This window comes from Apium graveolens, chromosome 1 (assembly GCF_009905375.1).
Source record: "Apium graveolens cultivar Ventura chromosome 1, ASM990537v1, whole genome shotgun sequence".
In the NCBI taxonomy this organism is placed as follows: domain Eukaryota; kingdom Viridiplantae; phylum Streptophyta; class Magnoliopsida; order Apiales; family Apiaceae; genus Apium; species Apium graveolens.
This window is the reverse complement of record NC_133647.1, coordinates 205280759-205297660: the sequence shown is the minus strand read 5'-3', so window position 1 is coordinate 205297660 and position 16902 is coordinate 205280759. Positions and strand designations below refer to the sequence as shown.

The following is a 16902-nucleotide window of genomic DNA, read 5'->3' as shown; positions in this document are numbered from 1 at the left end:
TACTCAGCATCATTGTTGGTAACATAAAATTTGAAATGGATGGCACTCATCAAATGATGCCCTTCCAGGGTGACTAAGAGAATCCCAGCGCCTGCTCCGTTATTATTCACAGCCCCATCAACATGCAAGATCCACCAAGGGTGTGAGAACCCCTTCCTCTCATTAGTAGGAGGATTTCCATGCGGAGGAGGTTTTTCCAGCACTATGGCTTTGTTGTCTACTTCAGAATGAAACTCAAGTATAAAATCGGCCAACACATGTCCCTTGATTGATATGCGAGGACAATACTCGAAATTGAATTGTCCCAGCTTTATCGCCCATTTCAACATCCTTCCCGATAATTCTGGTTTATGCAGAATATGCCGGAGCAGATAAGCGGTACAAACCTCTATCCAGTGAGCTTGGAGATATGGTCTTAACTTTCGCGGTGCAAGAATAAGAGCGTATACCAATTTCTCCATGCTGGTATATCTGGTTTCTGCATCCAACAAACTTTTTTCTCACATAGTACACAGGCCATTGATGGCTTGCTTCCTCTTTTACCAACACCGCGCTGATGAAGTATTCTGAAACCGCCAAGTAAAGAATCAGTGTTTCTCCGTCTTCCGGCTTAGCCAATATTGGAGGATTTTCCAATTGCTCTTTGTTTTTCAGAAAATCTTTTTCACAATCTGAGGTCCACACAAAATCCTTCCCCATTCTTTTGATTGCTTTGACGAATTCTTTGCACCTATCTGATGACTTTGAGACGAATTGATTTAAAGTTGTAATCCTTCCCGTCAGACTCTGCACTTGCTTGACACTGGTGGGGGATTTCATGTCCAATAGAGCCTTGATTTTTGCCGGGTTCGCCTTAATTCCTCGGTGGATAACCATGAATCCCAAAAATTTTCCCGATTCCACACCGAATACACACTTCCAAGGGTTGAGCTTCATTATATATTTTCTTAGAATATGGAACATCTTGGCTAATTTTGCGATGTGATCTTCCGCCCTCTTAGATTTTACAAGCATATCATCCATGTATACCTCCATCGTCTTCCCAATCTGCCTCTTAAACATTTTATTTACCAATCTTTGATAAGTGGCCCCAGCGTTGATCAAACCAAATGGCATCCCAATGTAGCAATAGAGTCATCTATCAGTGATAAAAGAGGTGTGCTCTTGGTCAGGCCCATACATGGGAATTTAATTATACCCTGAGTATGCATCCATAAAACTGAGCAAGGCATGTCCTGTCGTGGCGTCGACCAACTGTTCAATTCTTGGCAGAGGAAAGCTATCCTTTGGGCATGCCTTATTCAGATCGGTGAAATCCACACATGTTCTCCACTTGCCGTTAGGTTTTCTTACTAACACCGAGTTTTCCAGCCAATCTGGGTAGAAAGATTCCCTGATTAGTCTGACATCGAAGAGTCTATCCACTTCTTCCGCCAAGGCTACTGCCCTTTCGCCACTCACATCCCTCCGCTTTTGCCTAACCCCTTTATGCTTGAGATCAATGTTCAAACGATGGCACATCACCTCTGGGTCGATTCCCACCATATATAAATGGTTCCACGCAAATACATCGAGGCTTTCCAAGAGAAATATTGAAAGTCATTCTTTCAATCTTGGCGCTAACTGCGATCCGATTCTCAAAACCTTAGATCATTTTCATCGACAGAGATTTCAATTGTATCTTCTGTTGGCCCCATCTTTTCCGTTGACATTGATATTTATGGGTATAGGTCGGGCAAATCACGATTCTCATCATTTTGTAGAGAAGGCACATCGTCTTGGAGAGGAGCATCAACTTCTTTAGAATGCGTACCCTGTATCACAGGGGCATCAACTTCCTTCAAATTTTTCGAAGATTAGGGTGCGTCCTCAGGGAGATGGGCATCTACCTTATGCACATCCTGCCCAAGACTTTGCTAGACGTCAAATCTTCTTTCGAGCCATTCCCCAATGAAATCTTCTTGGATTATGATATTTCAGAGTTCCTCTTCTTCCAATATTTCAATTCTGATTGTGTCTTCCAAGAACAACATTGCTGGAGGTAGTTTAGAGGGGCACTTGTCTTCATGCTCGACATAGTAATGGACTCGGATTTCCTCGATCGGCTGTTCGATGCTCCTTTCTTGGTCATTATCAGATGCATCTTTGTTGTGGGAGTCCTTCCTAAAGCCCCTCAGAGCTTTTCTGTAGCATTCCTGAGAGTCATACTGAGAGCCCTTTATACTTCCCACACCATTTGGGGTTGGAAACTTGATGGTTAGATGGTGGATCGAAGTAATAACCCTCATCTCCCGAAGAAATGGCCGCCATAATAACACATTGTGTGATGACTCTTGATTTAGGACCTTGAACTCGAGCATCTTTGTTATGGACAACGGACTTTCCCCCAAAGTATATGGAAACCAAATTGATCCCATAACTCTAACTTTCGCGCCAGAGAAACCATTGACCCACGAATCTTCCCCCGATATATCCCGATCAGGTAGCCCCATCTTTTTAAAGGTGTTATAGTAAAGGATGTTTGTCGAGCTTCCATTGTCTACGACGGCCCTATGGATATTTTTGGTTCCGATCTGGATGGAAATGACCAGCGCGTCATTGTGGGGGTGATGTACCCACTGGGCATCTGCTTCTCTGAAGGTGATATCCATGGATTCACCCTTGAAAACTTTGGGTGGTCGAGTCTCCACCCTATAAATGTATGTGAGAGGTCTGAACCGAGTTTCCCTATAATAGCTTGCTAAGACCCTGTTACTGCATTCCATCCCGGGATCTCCCTCGTAGATTTTTTGGATACTATCGTCCCTGACGAATTTATTTTCTTCCAGGGTTCATTGTTCGACCCCTGTGGGGCTCTACCTCCTTCTTCCTTTACTATGACAGTGTTATCCTTGTGCCTCCTTACTTCCTTAACCACCCATTTACCAAGATATCCTTCCTTGATAAGTGCCTCGATCTCATCTTTTAGTTGTCGACACTACTCATGATATTCGCAATACTTTTTCTTATCTTTACTTTGCCAGGATGATAGAGCCTCAGGTTTTCTAAACAGCTCTCTATTTTTGTTCACCTTAAAGATATGCTCAAAAGACGCGGCCAAAGGCGTGTACCGGCTTGTTCTGTAGTCATATTTTGAGGGAGGACCTCCATTCCATCCTCGTGGTCTTGGCATTCACCCGGTTTGGGCTTTGACTATTCCTTCTGTACCTTGGGCTTGGAGATCCGTCTATCTTCCTTATTTTATTTCTCTAACTTGCTTGCGCTGTCGGTTGTACTTCTGCCAGAGATTGCTCTACGGCTTTAAACGATTCTGCCAAAGCAAAGACATCTGCCATAGTGGCCGGGTCTTTTCCCTGTAAATGCTTCCAGAAGTCCGAACCAACCCTTAGCCCTGCTATCAAAAAGCTTTTCAAGGCTTTGTCTGAAGCTCCTCTCACGCTGGTAGATTCAGCATTGAACCTTTTAAAGTATGACGTCAAGCTTTCATTCTCCCTTTGCCTGACATTGGCGAGAGTTGTAATGGAGGGAGCATATCTCACAACAGCTTAGAACTTGGTCAAGAACGGAGTCTTTATTTGGTCCCAAGAAGTGATTACTCCCGGCCCAAGCTTTTGAAAGCATTGTTGGGCGCTTTCTCTAAAAGTCGCCGCCAAGAGTCGACATCGAGCCAAGTTCGGGACTTGATATACGTCCATCTCTATATTGTATCAGCCCAGGTTTTCCACAGGGTCTGAACATCCGTGGAAATGGAGATCACTGGTAGTGTTGCAATATCCGGCTGACAACTGTGCCTCTCTTACAGCCACCGAGAACGGGGAAGGGATTTCGGCCGTGGCCGTCACTATGCCTTTCAAATGGTTAAGTAGCCTTTTCAGATCGCCCACATTGAAAGTTCCCACACATGGGACAGTTTGCATGTGAGGCTGCAGAACTTGGGGATGCGATGGAGGTACCTCTGCCCGGTGCCCACCTGGAGGAGCTTGTTGTTGGTTGGTCTTCTGGGCATCTTCTGGTATCATGATCACTTCAGGGTTCCGACCTTGATCTCCCTCCTGATTTTCTCCTTCACCTCAACCGCGGCCTCGAGCCATCTCGCGATCATAATTTTCCATATCCCTGTGATCATCATACTCAGCATAGTTATCGTTGTCTGCTTGATTATACCAACGGGCATCAGTGCGGCCACGATAGTTATCGCTGTGATACCTATCTAAGTTCCTACCTCGACCTCCGCCTTTTCCCCTACATTGGGGTCTTCTCCAATGGTCGCTTCCATATCCTCGATTATACTGGTCCAGCGATCTGCGGGGAGGAGCTCTCTCATGATCGCGGTGCCGCTCCTGATTCCCATGGGAATTCAGGGGTGCATGCGTTGTTTCATGGGGCGTCACATCTTCACGATTAGCTTCCTTTTGCCACTCAAGTAATAACATTCTCAGATCATCATCGCCTAAGAGGATCCCCAAGCGATCCTTTAAAGCCATAAAGGCTCATTGCTCATTCTCAGGCACGGGCTCCGCCTTTCGGCGCTCTTCAAGGCTACGTCCAGACCGGTGCGGATGGACAATCCCCGGTTATCCGTCCACAGTATTTCTCGACCATCGGCATCTTCTTCTACAAGCTCGATGATTGGAGATGTATCATTGGAGTAGTTCAGATATCCTAGGGTTATCGGCACATGTCCTCCTCCAGTTTGACCGTGGCCGCACTAGTACAGAAGACACTTTAGGAGTCGCACCTATAGTGTGGGTTAATAGAGAACCGACACTCTTTACTGCCTAATGCGTCGGTTAAATAGAGAACCGACACATTTTTCTATTTTTTAAAGCTAAAGGGGTCAGTCATTTCAATTAACCGACGATGTAGAGTTAGAATAGCATCGGTCAAGTTGAATGTCGTCGCTAGTTTGGTCTTCTGTGTCGGTTGGTCAAACGACCGGCGCTGTTGGTGTTGCTATTGTGTCAGTTTTTTTTTAGCCGACGCTATTAAGATAATATAAAGTGTCGGTTTTCTTTTTGACCAACGTAAGAAGAACTAATTTAAAAAAAGGATTAAAAACAAACACGGGTTAACATACGCGGGTGACTAAAATTTTCATATCCTGCTACTATTCTACTTTAAACCTTTCATCTCCTTCGAGCCTCCCTCTCAGGCTGTGCTTTTCTTCGATTTCTAGGGTTCGATTGTTGGCTCTGAGAAAGGGGAATCGATTGGGTTTATTCGATTATGGGGTTTTGGCTGCTGCTGCTTAAACAATCGAAGAGGGTGCTGCTTCAAAGAGGGGAATCGATTGGGTTTTGACTATTAGTTTTGTACTTTTTGATCTGGGTTTTTAATTTCGAAGCTTGCCTTTTTATGATGTAATGATTATCATCATAAAGTACTAGTAAGAACTTTACTGTAAATTTTTCTTTAGAGTGCGCTACATTGTCATTGGTTCATAAAGTTTAATATTAAACTTATAATAATGTGTAGCTTTTTGACTTTGAATGAGCATTAATTGGTCTGTGGCTATTAGAAAAAAACTATGTGAATGGCAGCTTTAAAATTCTGCAAACTGGTTCTCAAACTCTGTTATGGTTTGCAGGAGCGCTTTGTTAAAAGAAGACAACATCTTGTAGATCCCAATAATTCAACTCTCAAGGCTTTGGAAATTTTAACTGGATGGTATATCCTTGTTCAGGTATGTAATAGTTTTGTTTTCTCTTCTGAAACTAGATAGGTTTATTATATATGCTTGTAAATGGGTGATTTCTGTTAAGTTCTGCATATTAGTTTTCTTGATTGTTGTGTAATTAAAGTCAAGATTTTGATTGTTTTGTTTGTTGCTTAGAACCCTAGATCACTTTACCGTTAAAAATAGTGTTTTTATGCTTATACTGTTTGATTCTTGAAATTATGATCTTCTTTTGTAATTGATGTTGGATGTTTCATATTTTGAATGGATTTATGTTTGTTTGTTTTTTCTGAAAGAGCCATGAAAATTGAGAACATGTCTGTCTTGTCTTGTTTGTATGAGTTTCTCTGAAGAATTCTCGGATGTTAGACCGCAGTTTGTGATCTTTAATGCTTTATATATAATGTATGATCAATATACATTAGAAAAAAGAAATAAACTATTAACCTCTACCACTTGAATAGCACGCTCAGTTTTAAGAATCCTGTTCTTCTGTTCATCATTTATTCTTTGGAGCTGCAAATACAGAAAATAAAAAACAATATGCCTCTAAAGCAAGTCAATAGTACACATGATGATGCAGGACACATTGTAATAATGATAATTTATGGAACAAATACAATAATAAAGATAAGGCTGTGTGGAATAACTATGGGTCGCAACCCTTAAAAACGACTCGGTCAATATTGATATAACAATTACTGTTTATTAACCAAGTCATCTATGATATGTACGGATTTCATCATTATATAGATAATAGAATACCGAACTAAATAAACTAACGAATTAAGGCTCGTAAACAAGTGGGTTTATTATAAATAACCTACTTATCTAATAAACTATTAACCTCACAATCAAAACATATAACTAAATTCATTTATTCTCTTTGCGCTAAACATATATAAACTGATCAATAACATACATATAAATAATTCATGATACTTACATTCTCAAGTTTGTGGTTTAGATCCTGGATCTTCTTCTCTGCCCGGTTTGCACGGGATTTCAACACTGCTTTTCTTTTTGTTTGTGTTTCTAGTTCCTTCTTCAGACTGTCACCCTGTTAGATAACAGATGCTTCAGTGTGACGAAGTAAATATAGGAATGAATTAAGCTACTGAAATTCTAATTACCTGCTTCTCAAGGTCGCCAGCTCGTACAGTGGCCTCTACAAGCTTGTATTTTGCATCCAAAGACCCTCTTTCCTAAAGTAGGAGATTTTCGTTAGTAAAACTTGTCACATAGGGTTGCAACAGTTGATATTACAGTGTGTGTAGAATGTCTCAACCACATCGGGCTTGTTCCCATTTTTAAAATTACAGGTACAATATAATAATTCAAATCATAAGTAAAATAAGTATTTATACACTTCATAACAATGGTCATAGACTGAAACAACAAATTATAGCCGTTTGAATCCAACCTAAAAGCTTAATTATGTTATAGTTGTGTATAAAAGTTGTTAGTGGACGTTTGATACACTTCATGAACATTAGGCAGAGTTAAAGAATGAGAGAAAATAGTTTATAACGTTCATATAAGATGTATATATGAAAATCATACGTATAAGATATTTTGGATAAGTCTTTGAATGAAAATACAACTCCTATAATTTGGGAACTGATTTTGACTAATTAAAACCATTTAAATATGAGAGCTCTAATATGATATATACTGATTATATATATTAGAGAGTACTTACAGATTAAATAAACCTGATCCTATAAGATTTCCTTGAAAATTGGAGTTGAATCTTATCCTCGCAGAAGGAAATGGCTTGATGTTTGTTGTTAGTCTGTCAGCAAATGGCTTGCCAGGCTGCATCGGTCAGGAAAAATCAGCACGCTAAAATGAATCTGAAACATTGCAATCAGCACGCTACTTTGTCCTGTAATAATATGTTAACATAACAGAAACTAGTATGCTATTTTATATAGAAATATGAAGCATATAGATTGCTGTTCTTACTGTTTGTGCTCATCAAAATGAAAGGAGTATCAATCTCCCCATTTTTTATGATTATAACCTAATTAGGAGAATTAACAGCTCCCTCTAAATCCCTGCATAAAATATTAATATAAAATCTGCTACAAAATTAATTTAATATAATCAGACCTTCTTCCATACATTTTTGATAGAAAGAGAACATGGATCATCTCACGTGGATGTATAAAATACCACGGGTCTCACATGCCTATGTTAATGGCGTTAATGAGTTCATTGCATGTGCGGTAGAAAATCTAAAGAAGAAATATATCGAACATGGAAAAGAAGACAGGATCACATGTCCATGTCGTGATTGTTATAATCTGAAAAAGTATCCTAATATTGACACTGTTCATGAGAATTTATTTTTTCGTGGTTTCATGAAAGATTATACTAAGTGGATTTGGCATGGGGAGGGAATACACACTAGCAAGACTGAGACTTCTAGCAAAATTTATGAAAGTTATGAAGACATTATGCCTCGTAATGAAGAAGATGATGCTGAAAATGATAGGGTTGAAGAGATGATCCAAGATGTTGAAGAAATCCTAGTGCACCAACCAGAAGTTATAGAGAACTTGGTTGATGATTCTAAAAAACCTCTCTAACATGGGTGCAATGTTCAATTTACTAGGTTATCAACAACCTTGAAGTTGTGTAAACTGAAAGTAAAAAATGCTTGGAGTGACAAGAGTTTCACTGAAATGATCAAACTTTTAGCAGATATGCTTCCTGCAAAAAATGAGCTTCCCACTTCCACATACGAGGCGAAGAAGATATTGTGTCCAATGGGTATAAATGTAAAGAAGATACATGCTTGTCCAAATGATTGTGTGCTCTTTCGCAAGGAGCATGAACATTTACACACATGTCCAAAGTATGGAGCCTCCCGATATAAGCGGGATGGAAATAATTCTTCTAGTAATGACAAGAGGCCTTTTATCAAGGTGATGCGCTACTTACCCATAGTGGAACGATTCAGACATCTCTTTGTAAATTCCAATGATACAAAGCTTGTAAGGTGGCACGTGGAAGGGAGAAAATCAGATGGAATGCTCCGACACCCGGCTGACTCTCCATAATGGAGAACCATTGATGGTAAATTCCCAGAATTTGGAGGAGAAGTTAGAAATTTATGACTAGGGCTTTGTGCAGACGACATGAATCTGTATCGCACTCTAAGCTCTACACATAGCACTTGGTCGGTTCTTCTAACGATATATAACTTGCCTCCTTGGCTATGCATGAAGCGTAAGTACATCATGTTAACATTGTTAATCCCTGGTCCTAAAGAAGCTGGAAATTATATGGATGTTTATCTTCAGCCACTTATTGAGGATTGAAAGTTATTGTGGGATCAAGGTGAGAAGATGTATGATGCATACAGTCAGACATATTTCAATTTGTGTGCCATGATCTTCTGCACTATAAGTGACTTTTCCGGCTATGGTAACCTCTCAGGTTACACGATTAAAGGAGCTAAAGCATGTCCGGTTTGTGAAGATGCTACGATTGATCTTCGTCTGAAGAATTGCAAAAAAAATATATATATGGGTCATCGCACATTTCTTCCACTTACTCACCCTTATCGTAAGAGGAAAAACGATTTTGATGGGACTATCGAGACTCGAGTGGCTCGTTTTCCTTTAACCGGGAAGGAGGTCTTTGAACGAGTTAAAGACATTGATGTTGTTCTTGGGAAGCAGCATAAAAAGCTAACTCCGAAAAATATTTGGAAGAAAATATCTATATTTTGGGATCTACCATATTGGGAACACTTGCAAGTGAGACATTGCCTTGACTTTATGCATATTGAAAAAAATGTTTGTGAAAGCATTATTCGGACACTATTGAATATACCAGGTAAGATGAAGGATGGGATGAAAGCCAGGCTAGACTTGTAAGAGCCGGGTGTACGAGCTGAGTTAGCACCACAACAATCTGGTAAATGTGCGTATCTACCTCCCGCTTGTTACACTTTGTCCAGGAAAGAGAACATAAGCTTTTGTGAGTGTTTATCTGAAAATAAGCTTTAATGAAAGACTTGAAGCTTGTAGGTTTGAAGTCACATGATTGTCACGTGCTAATGCAACATCTTCTACCAGTTGCAATTCGAGGCATATTGCCGAGGCACGTGAGAGTGGTTATCATGAAATTGTGCTTCTTCTTTATATGTAGCAAGGTCATCGATCCCTTGACGTTGGATAAATTGCAAGCTGGTATTATAGTCACACTTTGTGAATTTGAAATGTATTTCCTACATTCATTCTTCGACATTATGGTGCATTTAGTGACTCATCTTGTGAGAGAGATAAAAATTTGTGGTCCTTTGTATGTGCGTCAAATGTATCCTTTTGAGAGGTTTCTGTGCATTTTAAAAGCATATGTGAGAAATCGGCGTCATCCTAAAGTAAACATAGTTGAAGGGTATTCGGTTGAAGAGACTATTGAATTTTGCACAGACTATCTAGCATCTACCAATCCAGTTGGAATTCCGAGATCTCGTCATGAAGGTAGACTTGACGGTCAGGGTACAGTAGGACATAAAATGATCACTCCTAGTGCTGAAATGATTGATAGAGCCCATCTCTTTGTTCTACAACACATGACAGAAGTTAATCCTTACTTACAAGAGCACATACTGGAGATTCGTCGAAAGAATCCCTCTACGGGTGGCAAGTGGGTTACAAATGAACATAATCGATCTTTTGTGAAATGGTTTAAAGATCGAGTGATGTATCAATATTCAAAAAGTCCTTCAACGGTTTCCAATACTCTGAACTGGTTAGCTTATTGACGCTTTTCAATTTAATTTACGGGATACTATATTACCATCTCTTACAGACGTGAAGCCAGATGTGGATGTTTGTCTGTGTTGATTGTAAGATGGAAAATAATATTCTTTTCTAGTCACTGTTTATTCTTACGATACTTTCATTAATACATCTGTACGCGTAGTTAACCAGTAATCATCATTGTGGTTTTTAAGCAGCTTGCAATAAATATTATAGCCAAAAGTACGGAATTTCCAAAACTTCAAATTGTTAATTTTTGGTTTTTTAATTATATCGAGAAGAGCTACTGTTTGTTGTCCTTGTCTATTATGTCATTTGTAAAACAGAAAAATAATCAGAAAATATAGCACAGCGAGGATAGGTGCTTTGTTAATGGCTAATATAAAAGCACATGCACATGCTTACATGCACATGCTTAATTTCCTAACCTATTATGTTACAGGTATAAGATTAATGGATCAAGATGAAGATATGAGGGAGCAAAACAGAGAGGAAGACAGAGAGCAAGATAGGGAGCAATGTTCTGAAGAATTAGTCAAGAAAAGAAGCAGAGGTCCAACGTTGTGCAAAAACTTGAAAAGAAGGATCGCAAAACAGAATTTGGATTGTAGCATTTCTTTCAATGAATATGGTGAGCCAATTGGGGATATGCTTAAAGATTTTAGGACTTATGTAGGATCAGTGGTTCGATTCCAAGTTGATATAAATATCGAGAGTTGGGACCTTGTAAATCAAGGCTTGAAAGATGCAATATGGGAAAATATTAAGGTACAATAAGATTAGTGTATAAGGCATTTTACTTCAACTGTATTTAACATTCTTTGGCTGCTTACTAATATTTCACTATTAGTAATTTATAATTTACTCGTTATGTTCAGACCCGGTGGAAATTGGATGATTCAAGGAAAAAGAACGTGTTAGAAAGAGCAGGAAAGTAGTGGAGAGATTTCAAGGGAAAGCTGACTAAGAATCATTTTCGAGAAGGCAAGGATCCGTGTGAAAAATACAGCTTCATTACCGAGGACACGTGGAAAACATTCAAACAGAGACGTGAGACTCCAGAGTTTAAGGTAAATAAGCGGTTTCTATTGTAAATTAAATTCATCACTATAGCTCTACAATTCTCGGGCTTGTTGAGCTGATACTCTGCTCTTTGATCAGCAACCTTTTATCATGCACAATTGATAACAAAACATAAATTGTGACTGATGAATGTTGTTATGAATTATGTCCACTGAGGCAAGTATATATAAGTGATCTGTCAACAATGTAGAAATTGAAGTCAAACAAAGAACTAAGCACATACCTTTACAGAAGGAGTCAGCAACTGATATGCTGATTTCATAGATTTGGCTGCTCCATGAGATACCTTTGGTGTTTCTTCACCAGCATCACATTCTTCTTCATCATTGTCATCTTTTTTATATTCATCTGACTTAACTAATTTTGACTGACATGAAACTTTTATATCTATATTAAACAGGAAATAAGCGAAAAGGAAAAAGAAAGTCAGAAACATAATGAACATGTTCATTACCTGGGGCCTAGTGGATATGCTTCAAAAAGAACAAAGTGGTCTATTGATGACCCCATCGCTTCTCTTAATGATCCTGATTGCAGCAATATGTCATTGCTATCAACTGAGCGTACTGGACGCGGTTTTGATTGGCTTAGAGCACGTGTAAGAGCTGATGGACAGGGTGGTCATTACTTTCCAAATAAGAAGACAAAGGATGTGTGCCTGACCATGGTAATTCACTATACTTTTTAAAATTAGCAGGGGTATCCTTGTGAAATGAAGTGTTTCTAATGAATGTGTATTTTACAGAATGAGTTGCACAATCAAGCATCAGAAGGTTCATGGACTCCACAAGGCCATGATGACTTATTAGCACGTGCACTTGGGAATAAAGAGCACGGGGGACGTGTTAGAGGCGTTGGTGGAGGCGTGAAAATAAAAGATGTATTTAAGTCAGGGCCAAGGAAACATAGTGGTCTTGTATCGACAGATGAATTGGCCACCAGTATGGAAGAAATCAGAAAAAAATTTCAGAAAGAGTGCGTGGAAATGATGAATTCAAAATTGGAAGGCATCTTCAATCAGTTGAAGCAGATGGGTGTGTCACTCGAGGCTGATCAATTTGTAAATGATGCTGGTGCCCGAAAAGTTGATAATGCTCGAAGTAGTTGTCACTCGGTGGATCTAGAAGATTTTTCTCAACTATCAAGGTACTGTCAACATAATTTTGTGGTTATAATAGTACAACAGCGTAGTTGAAATATGCTACTATCACCTATAAGACCAACATAGAGACTCAAGTCGGAAGTGAATTAAACATATAGTACTTGCTCTACGACTGAATTATTTTGTGCTCTCAAAAGATATGACTTGAACCTGATATAAAAATGCTCTTTCTAATGAAAAATTCTTTTGAATATTGCAGGTTCCAATACTTTGTCGGCTATGTGTAATACATCCAGAAAGAGGAAAAGTTGTTGCAGCTAGAGGGACTCTTTTCCCAACAAACAATCAGGGAGAGATGAACCATAATAACCCGATTGCCCCTCAGAATGTTAGAGTATCAGTTGATGATGTTATAACTGAATACCAACTTACTCCAATTCCTGTTCCATGTTACGAACACGAGACAATAGGAAATGCAGCTGGTAGCTTTGTTCAATGGCCGAAGGACCTTGTGATGTTGGGACAGGTATATCTTGTTTGGTTCAATTATGAAAAGTTTTCATTAAATATAACCCAACAAATATGTCTTTGATTAGGATCCTATATTGGAAAATAAAAAACTCCATGAGATGACGCCAATTCAAAAGTCATCAAAGGTTGAAAGTAAAGGGTCGGTGACTCCTCTGAAGCAAAGCCCTTAAGTAGTTGGTGATGACATAAATTCGAGTGATCACTGTGCAGGTTTAAGTTTCTTACTCAAAAAGATGCCCCCTTCTAACAAATCTGATGCATTCGTTTTTAAGGAAAATGGAGATGGTCCAATATATATCACACTCGAAGATGTCAATCAGTTTTTGAGAATGAGTTGATTAAACATACCCATTGTGGAACTGTATCTAAAGTAAGAATCAGTCTTTCTTCCTAATTTACTTCAGAATCTATTAGCACACACATATATTGTGATAAATAATAGTTGTAGGTATGTTAGCAAGTTGTGCAAACAATTGAAGGACGATAAGTTTGCATTCATGTTGCCATCTAAACTAGAAAAACCACATAATCATGAGCAGCAAAAATGCAAGGACAAAACAACTGATTACATGACAAGTCTTTTGGTTGCTAATAAGGATAAACGTTATATCCTAGCCCCTTACATCCAAGAGTAAGAATAAAATCATAGTAATTATCATGCTATATATATATATAATTATATTCCGGCTAATATATTATATATATTTTTATTGTAGAGATCATTGGATGTTGCTACTTTTTTGTCTCAATAAAAGTGCTATATACGTGTTTGATTCGTTGAAAAAAGAAAGGAAGATATGGTTGACCACACCTGCATGAATGTATGATAAAATTTCAAATTTCATGTTGTATAATTACTACATAGAATCTAGTCCTATAAGTGATGTGATGAAAATATACGTATTTTACAGGCATTTAAATTATATGTACCTCAAGGTGGATTGAAGAATAACAGAAAAGAGTTTATTTGGCATCACACCGAGGTTCAGGTATAACTTACATTGGTTTGTTTATTTCACTTATATTATATGCTCCTCACTTTTTAGTTATTATTTATGAATCTTATTTGTTTATGTGTAGTGTCCCCAACAAAAAGGAGGCACAGAATGTGGTTTTTTCGTGATGAGGTACATGTATGACATTGTCATGCTTTCTCAAAAAAATGCCAACATGAATTGGAAAGTGGTAAGGAAACTAAAACATCGTAAATATTGGTTTACAATTTTTAAAATCAAGTACTAATATTTGAAGTATGTTAAATTTTTGGTAGGGTCTTGGTTCTAGAAGCTATGGTAGAAAGGAAATTAGCGAGATACGAGAGATTTGGGCTCAATTTTTTACTCTTGAATGTCTATAGTCAGGTAATTTTTTATTGTTCGACCCTTGTGGGGCTCTCCCTCCTTCTTCCTTTACTCTACCAGTGCTATCCTTGTGCCTCTTTACTTCCTTAACCACCCATTCACCAAGATATCCTTCCTTGATAAGTGCTTCGATCTCATCTTTTAGTTGTTGACACTCATGTGTGTTATGTTCGGACGACTCATGGTATTCGCAATAATTTTTCTTGTTTTGACTTTGCCAAGATGATAGAGCCTCGGGTTTTCTAAACCTCCCTCTGTTTTTGTTCACCTCAAAGATATGCTCAATAGACGCGGCCAAAGGCGTGTACCGGCTTATTCTGTAGTCATAGATTGAGGGAGGAGTCCATTCCCTCCTCGTGGTCATGACATTTACCCGGTTTCGGCTTCGACTATTCCTTCTGTACCTTGGGCTTGGAGATATGTCTCTCTTCCTTACTTTATTTATCTGACTTGCTTGCGCTGTCGATTGTACTTCTGCCAGAGATTGCTATATGGCTTTAAACGATTCTGCCAAAGCAAAGACATCCGCCAGAGTGGCTGGGTCTTTTCCCTGTAAATGCTTCCAGAAGTCCGAACGAACCCTTAGCCCTGATATCAAAAAGCTTTTCAAGGCTTCGTCTGAAGCTCCCCTTATGCTGGTAGATTCAACATTGAACCTTTTAAAGTATAACATCAAGCTTTCATTCTCCCTTTGCCTGATGTTGGCGAGAGTTGTAACGGAGGGAGCATATCTCACAGCAGATTGGAACTTGGTCAAGAACAGAGTCTTTATTTGGTCCCAGGAAGTGATTACTCCCGGCCCGAGCTTTTGAAACCATTGTTGGGCGCTTTCTCTAAAAGTCTCCGCCAAGAGCCGACATCGAGCCAAGTCCGGGACTTGATATACGTCCATCTCTATATTGAATCGGCCCAGGAATTCCAGAGGGTCTGAACTTCCGTGGAAACGGAGATCGCTGGTAGTGTTGCGATATCCAGCTGGCGACTATGCCTCTCTTACAGCCACCGAGAACATGGAAGAGATTTCGGCTGTGGCCGTCACTATGCCTTCCATATGGTTAAGTAGCCTTTTTATATTTCCCATATTGAAAGTTCCCACACCAGGGATAGTTTGCATGTGAGGTTGTGAACCTTGGGGCTGCGGTGGAGGTACCTCTGCATGGCTCCCACCTGGAGGAGCTTGTTATTGGTTGGTGTTCTGGGCATCTTCTGGTATCACGATCACTTCGGGGTTCCGACCTTGATCTCCCTCCATATTTTCTCCTTGACCTCAACCGCGGCCTCCAGCAATATCGGGATCATAATTTTTTATATCCCTATGATCATCATACTCAGCATAGTTATCGCTGTTTCCTCGATTATACCAGCGGGCATCAGTGCGGCCACGGTAGTTGTCACGGTGATACCCATCTAAGTTCCTGCCTCGACCTCCGCCTCTTCCCCTATATTGGGGTCTTCTCCAATGATCGCTTCCATATCCTCGACTATACCGGTCCAGCGATCTGCGGGGAGGAGCTATCTCATGATCGCAGTACCGCTCCTGATTCCAATGGGAATTTAGGGGCACACGTGTTGTATCATGGGGCGTTACATCTCCACGATCAGCTTCCTTTTACCACTCAAAGTAATAACATTCTCAGATCATCGTCGCCTAAGCGGATCCCCAAGCGATCCTTTAAATCCGCAAAGCCTTGTTGCTCATTCTCCGGCACGGGCTCCGCCTTTCGGTGCTCCTCAAGACTACGTCCAGACCGGTGCGGATGGGCAACCCCCCGGTTATCCGTCCGCAATATTTCTCGACCATCAGCATCTTCTCCTACAAGCTCGATGATTGGAGATGTATCATTGGAGTAGTTCAGATATCGCGGGGTTATCGGCACACGTCCTCCTCCAGTTTGACCATGGCCGGCTGAGGCATCTCTATCAGTCAAAGGTGCTTTCCCAGGTGCATGAGAAGAACGGTTGTGGCGAAGGCCCCTTCTAGTCTTGCGTCGCTCCACGGTGCTCAGCCTTGAATCGAAACCGTTTAGGGCATCTTCCATGCGATACAGTTGTTCTAACAAGTCAGCATTGCTGATAAGCACAAGCGGCTGTCCCTTAACATCTGGAGTAAGGCGATCAGTCATTGGTGGGACGTAAGGTTCATGGCGTTCATAGCCATGATCAGATTTTTCTTCGGAGCTTCCATCATAAAAACTTCTATCATGATATTGAGACATCCTTCCTCCTAGATGCAGATCTTGATTAGCCCCTCCTTCTGGCGCCAATTTGTTGACGGAGGAATTTGGAAGCAACAAAGCCTGAGGTTCGTAGCCGGGAACAAGATCTATGACGGTGGTTATTCGTCGGAAACGTGAACAGTGTTTGGTG

The 16902-nt window shown here is 40.0% G+C and overlaps 1 protein-coding gene across 1 annotated transcript; it reads right to left on the bottom strand.

The window, feature by feature from the left end:
• Positions 1-15022: 15022 nt before the first annotated feature.
• On the bottom strand, positions 15023-15427 carry LOC141718294 (uncharacterized). The gene has a single exon (XM_074520679.1). The coding sequence runs from the start codon at positions 15425-15427 to the stop codon at positions 15023-15025; it is 405 nt and encodes a 134-aa protein (XP_074376780.1).
• Positions 15428-16902: the final 1475 nt, after the last annotated feature.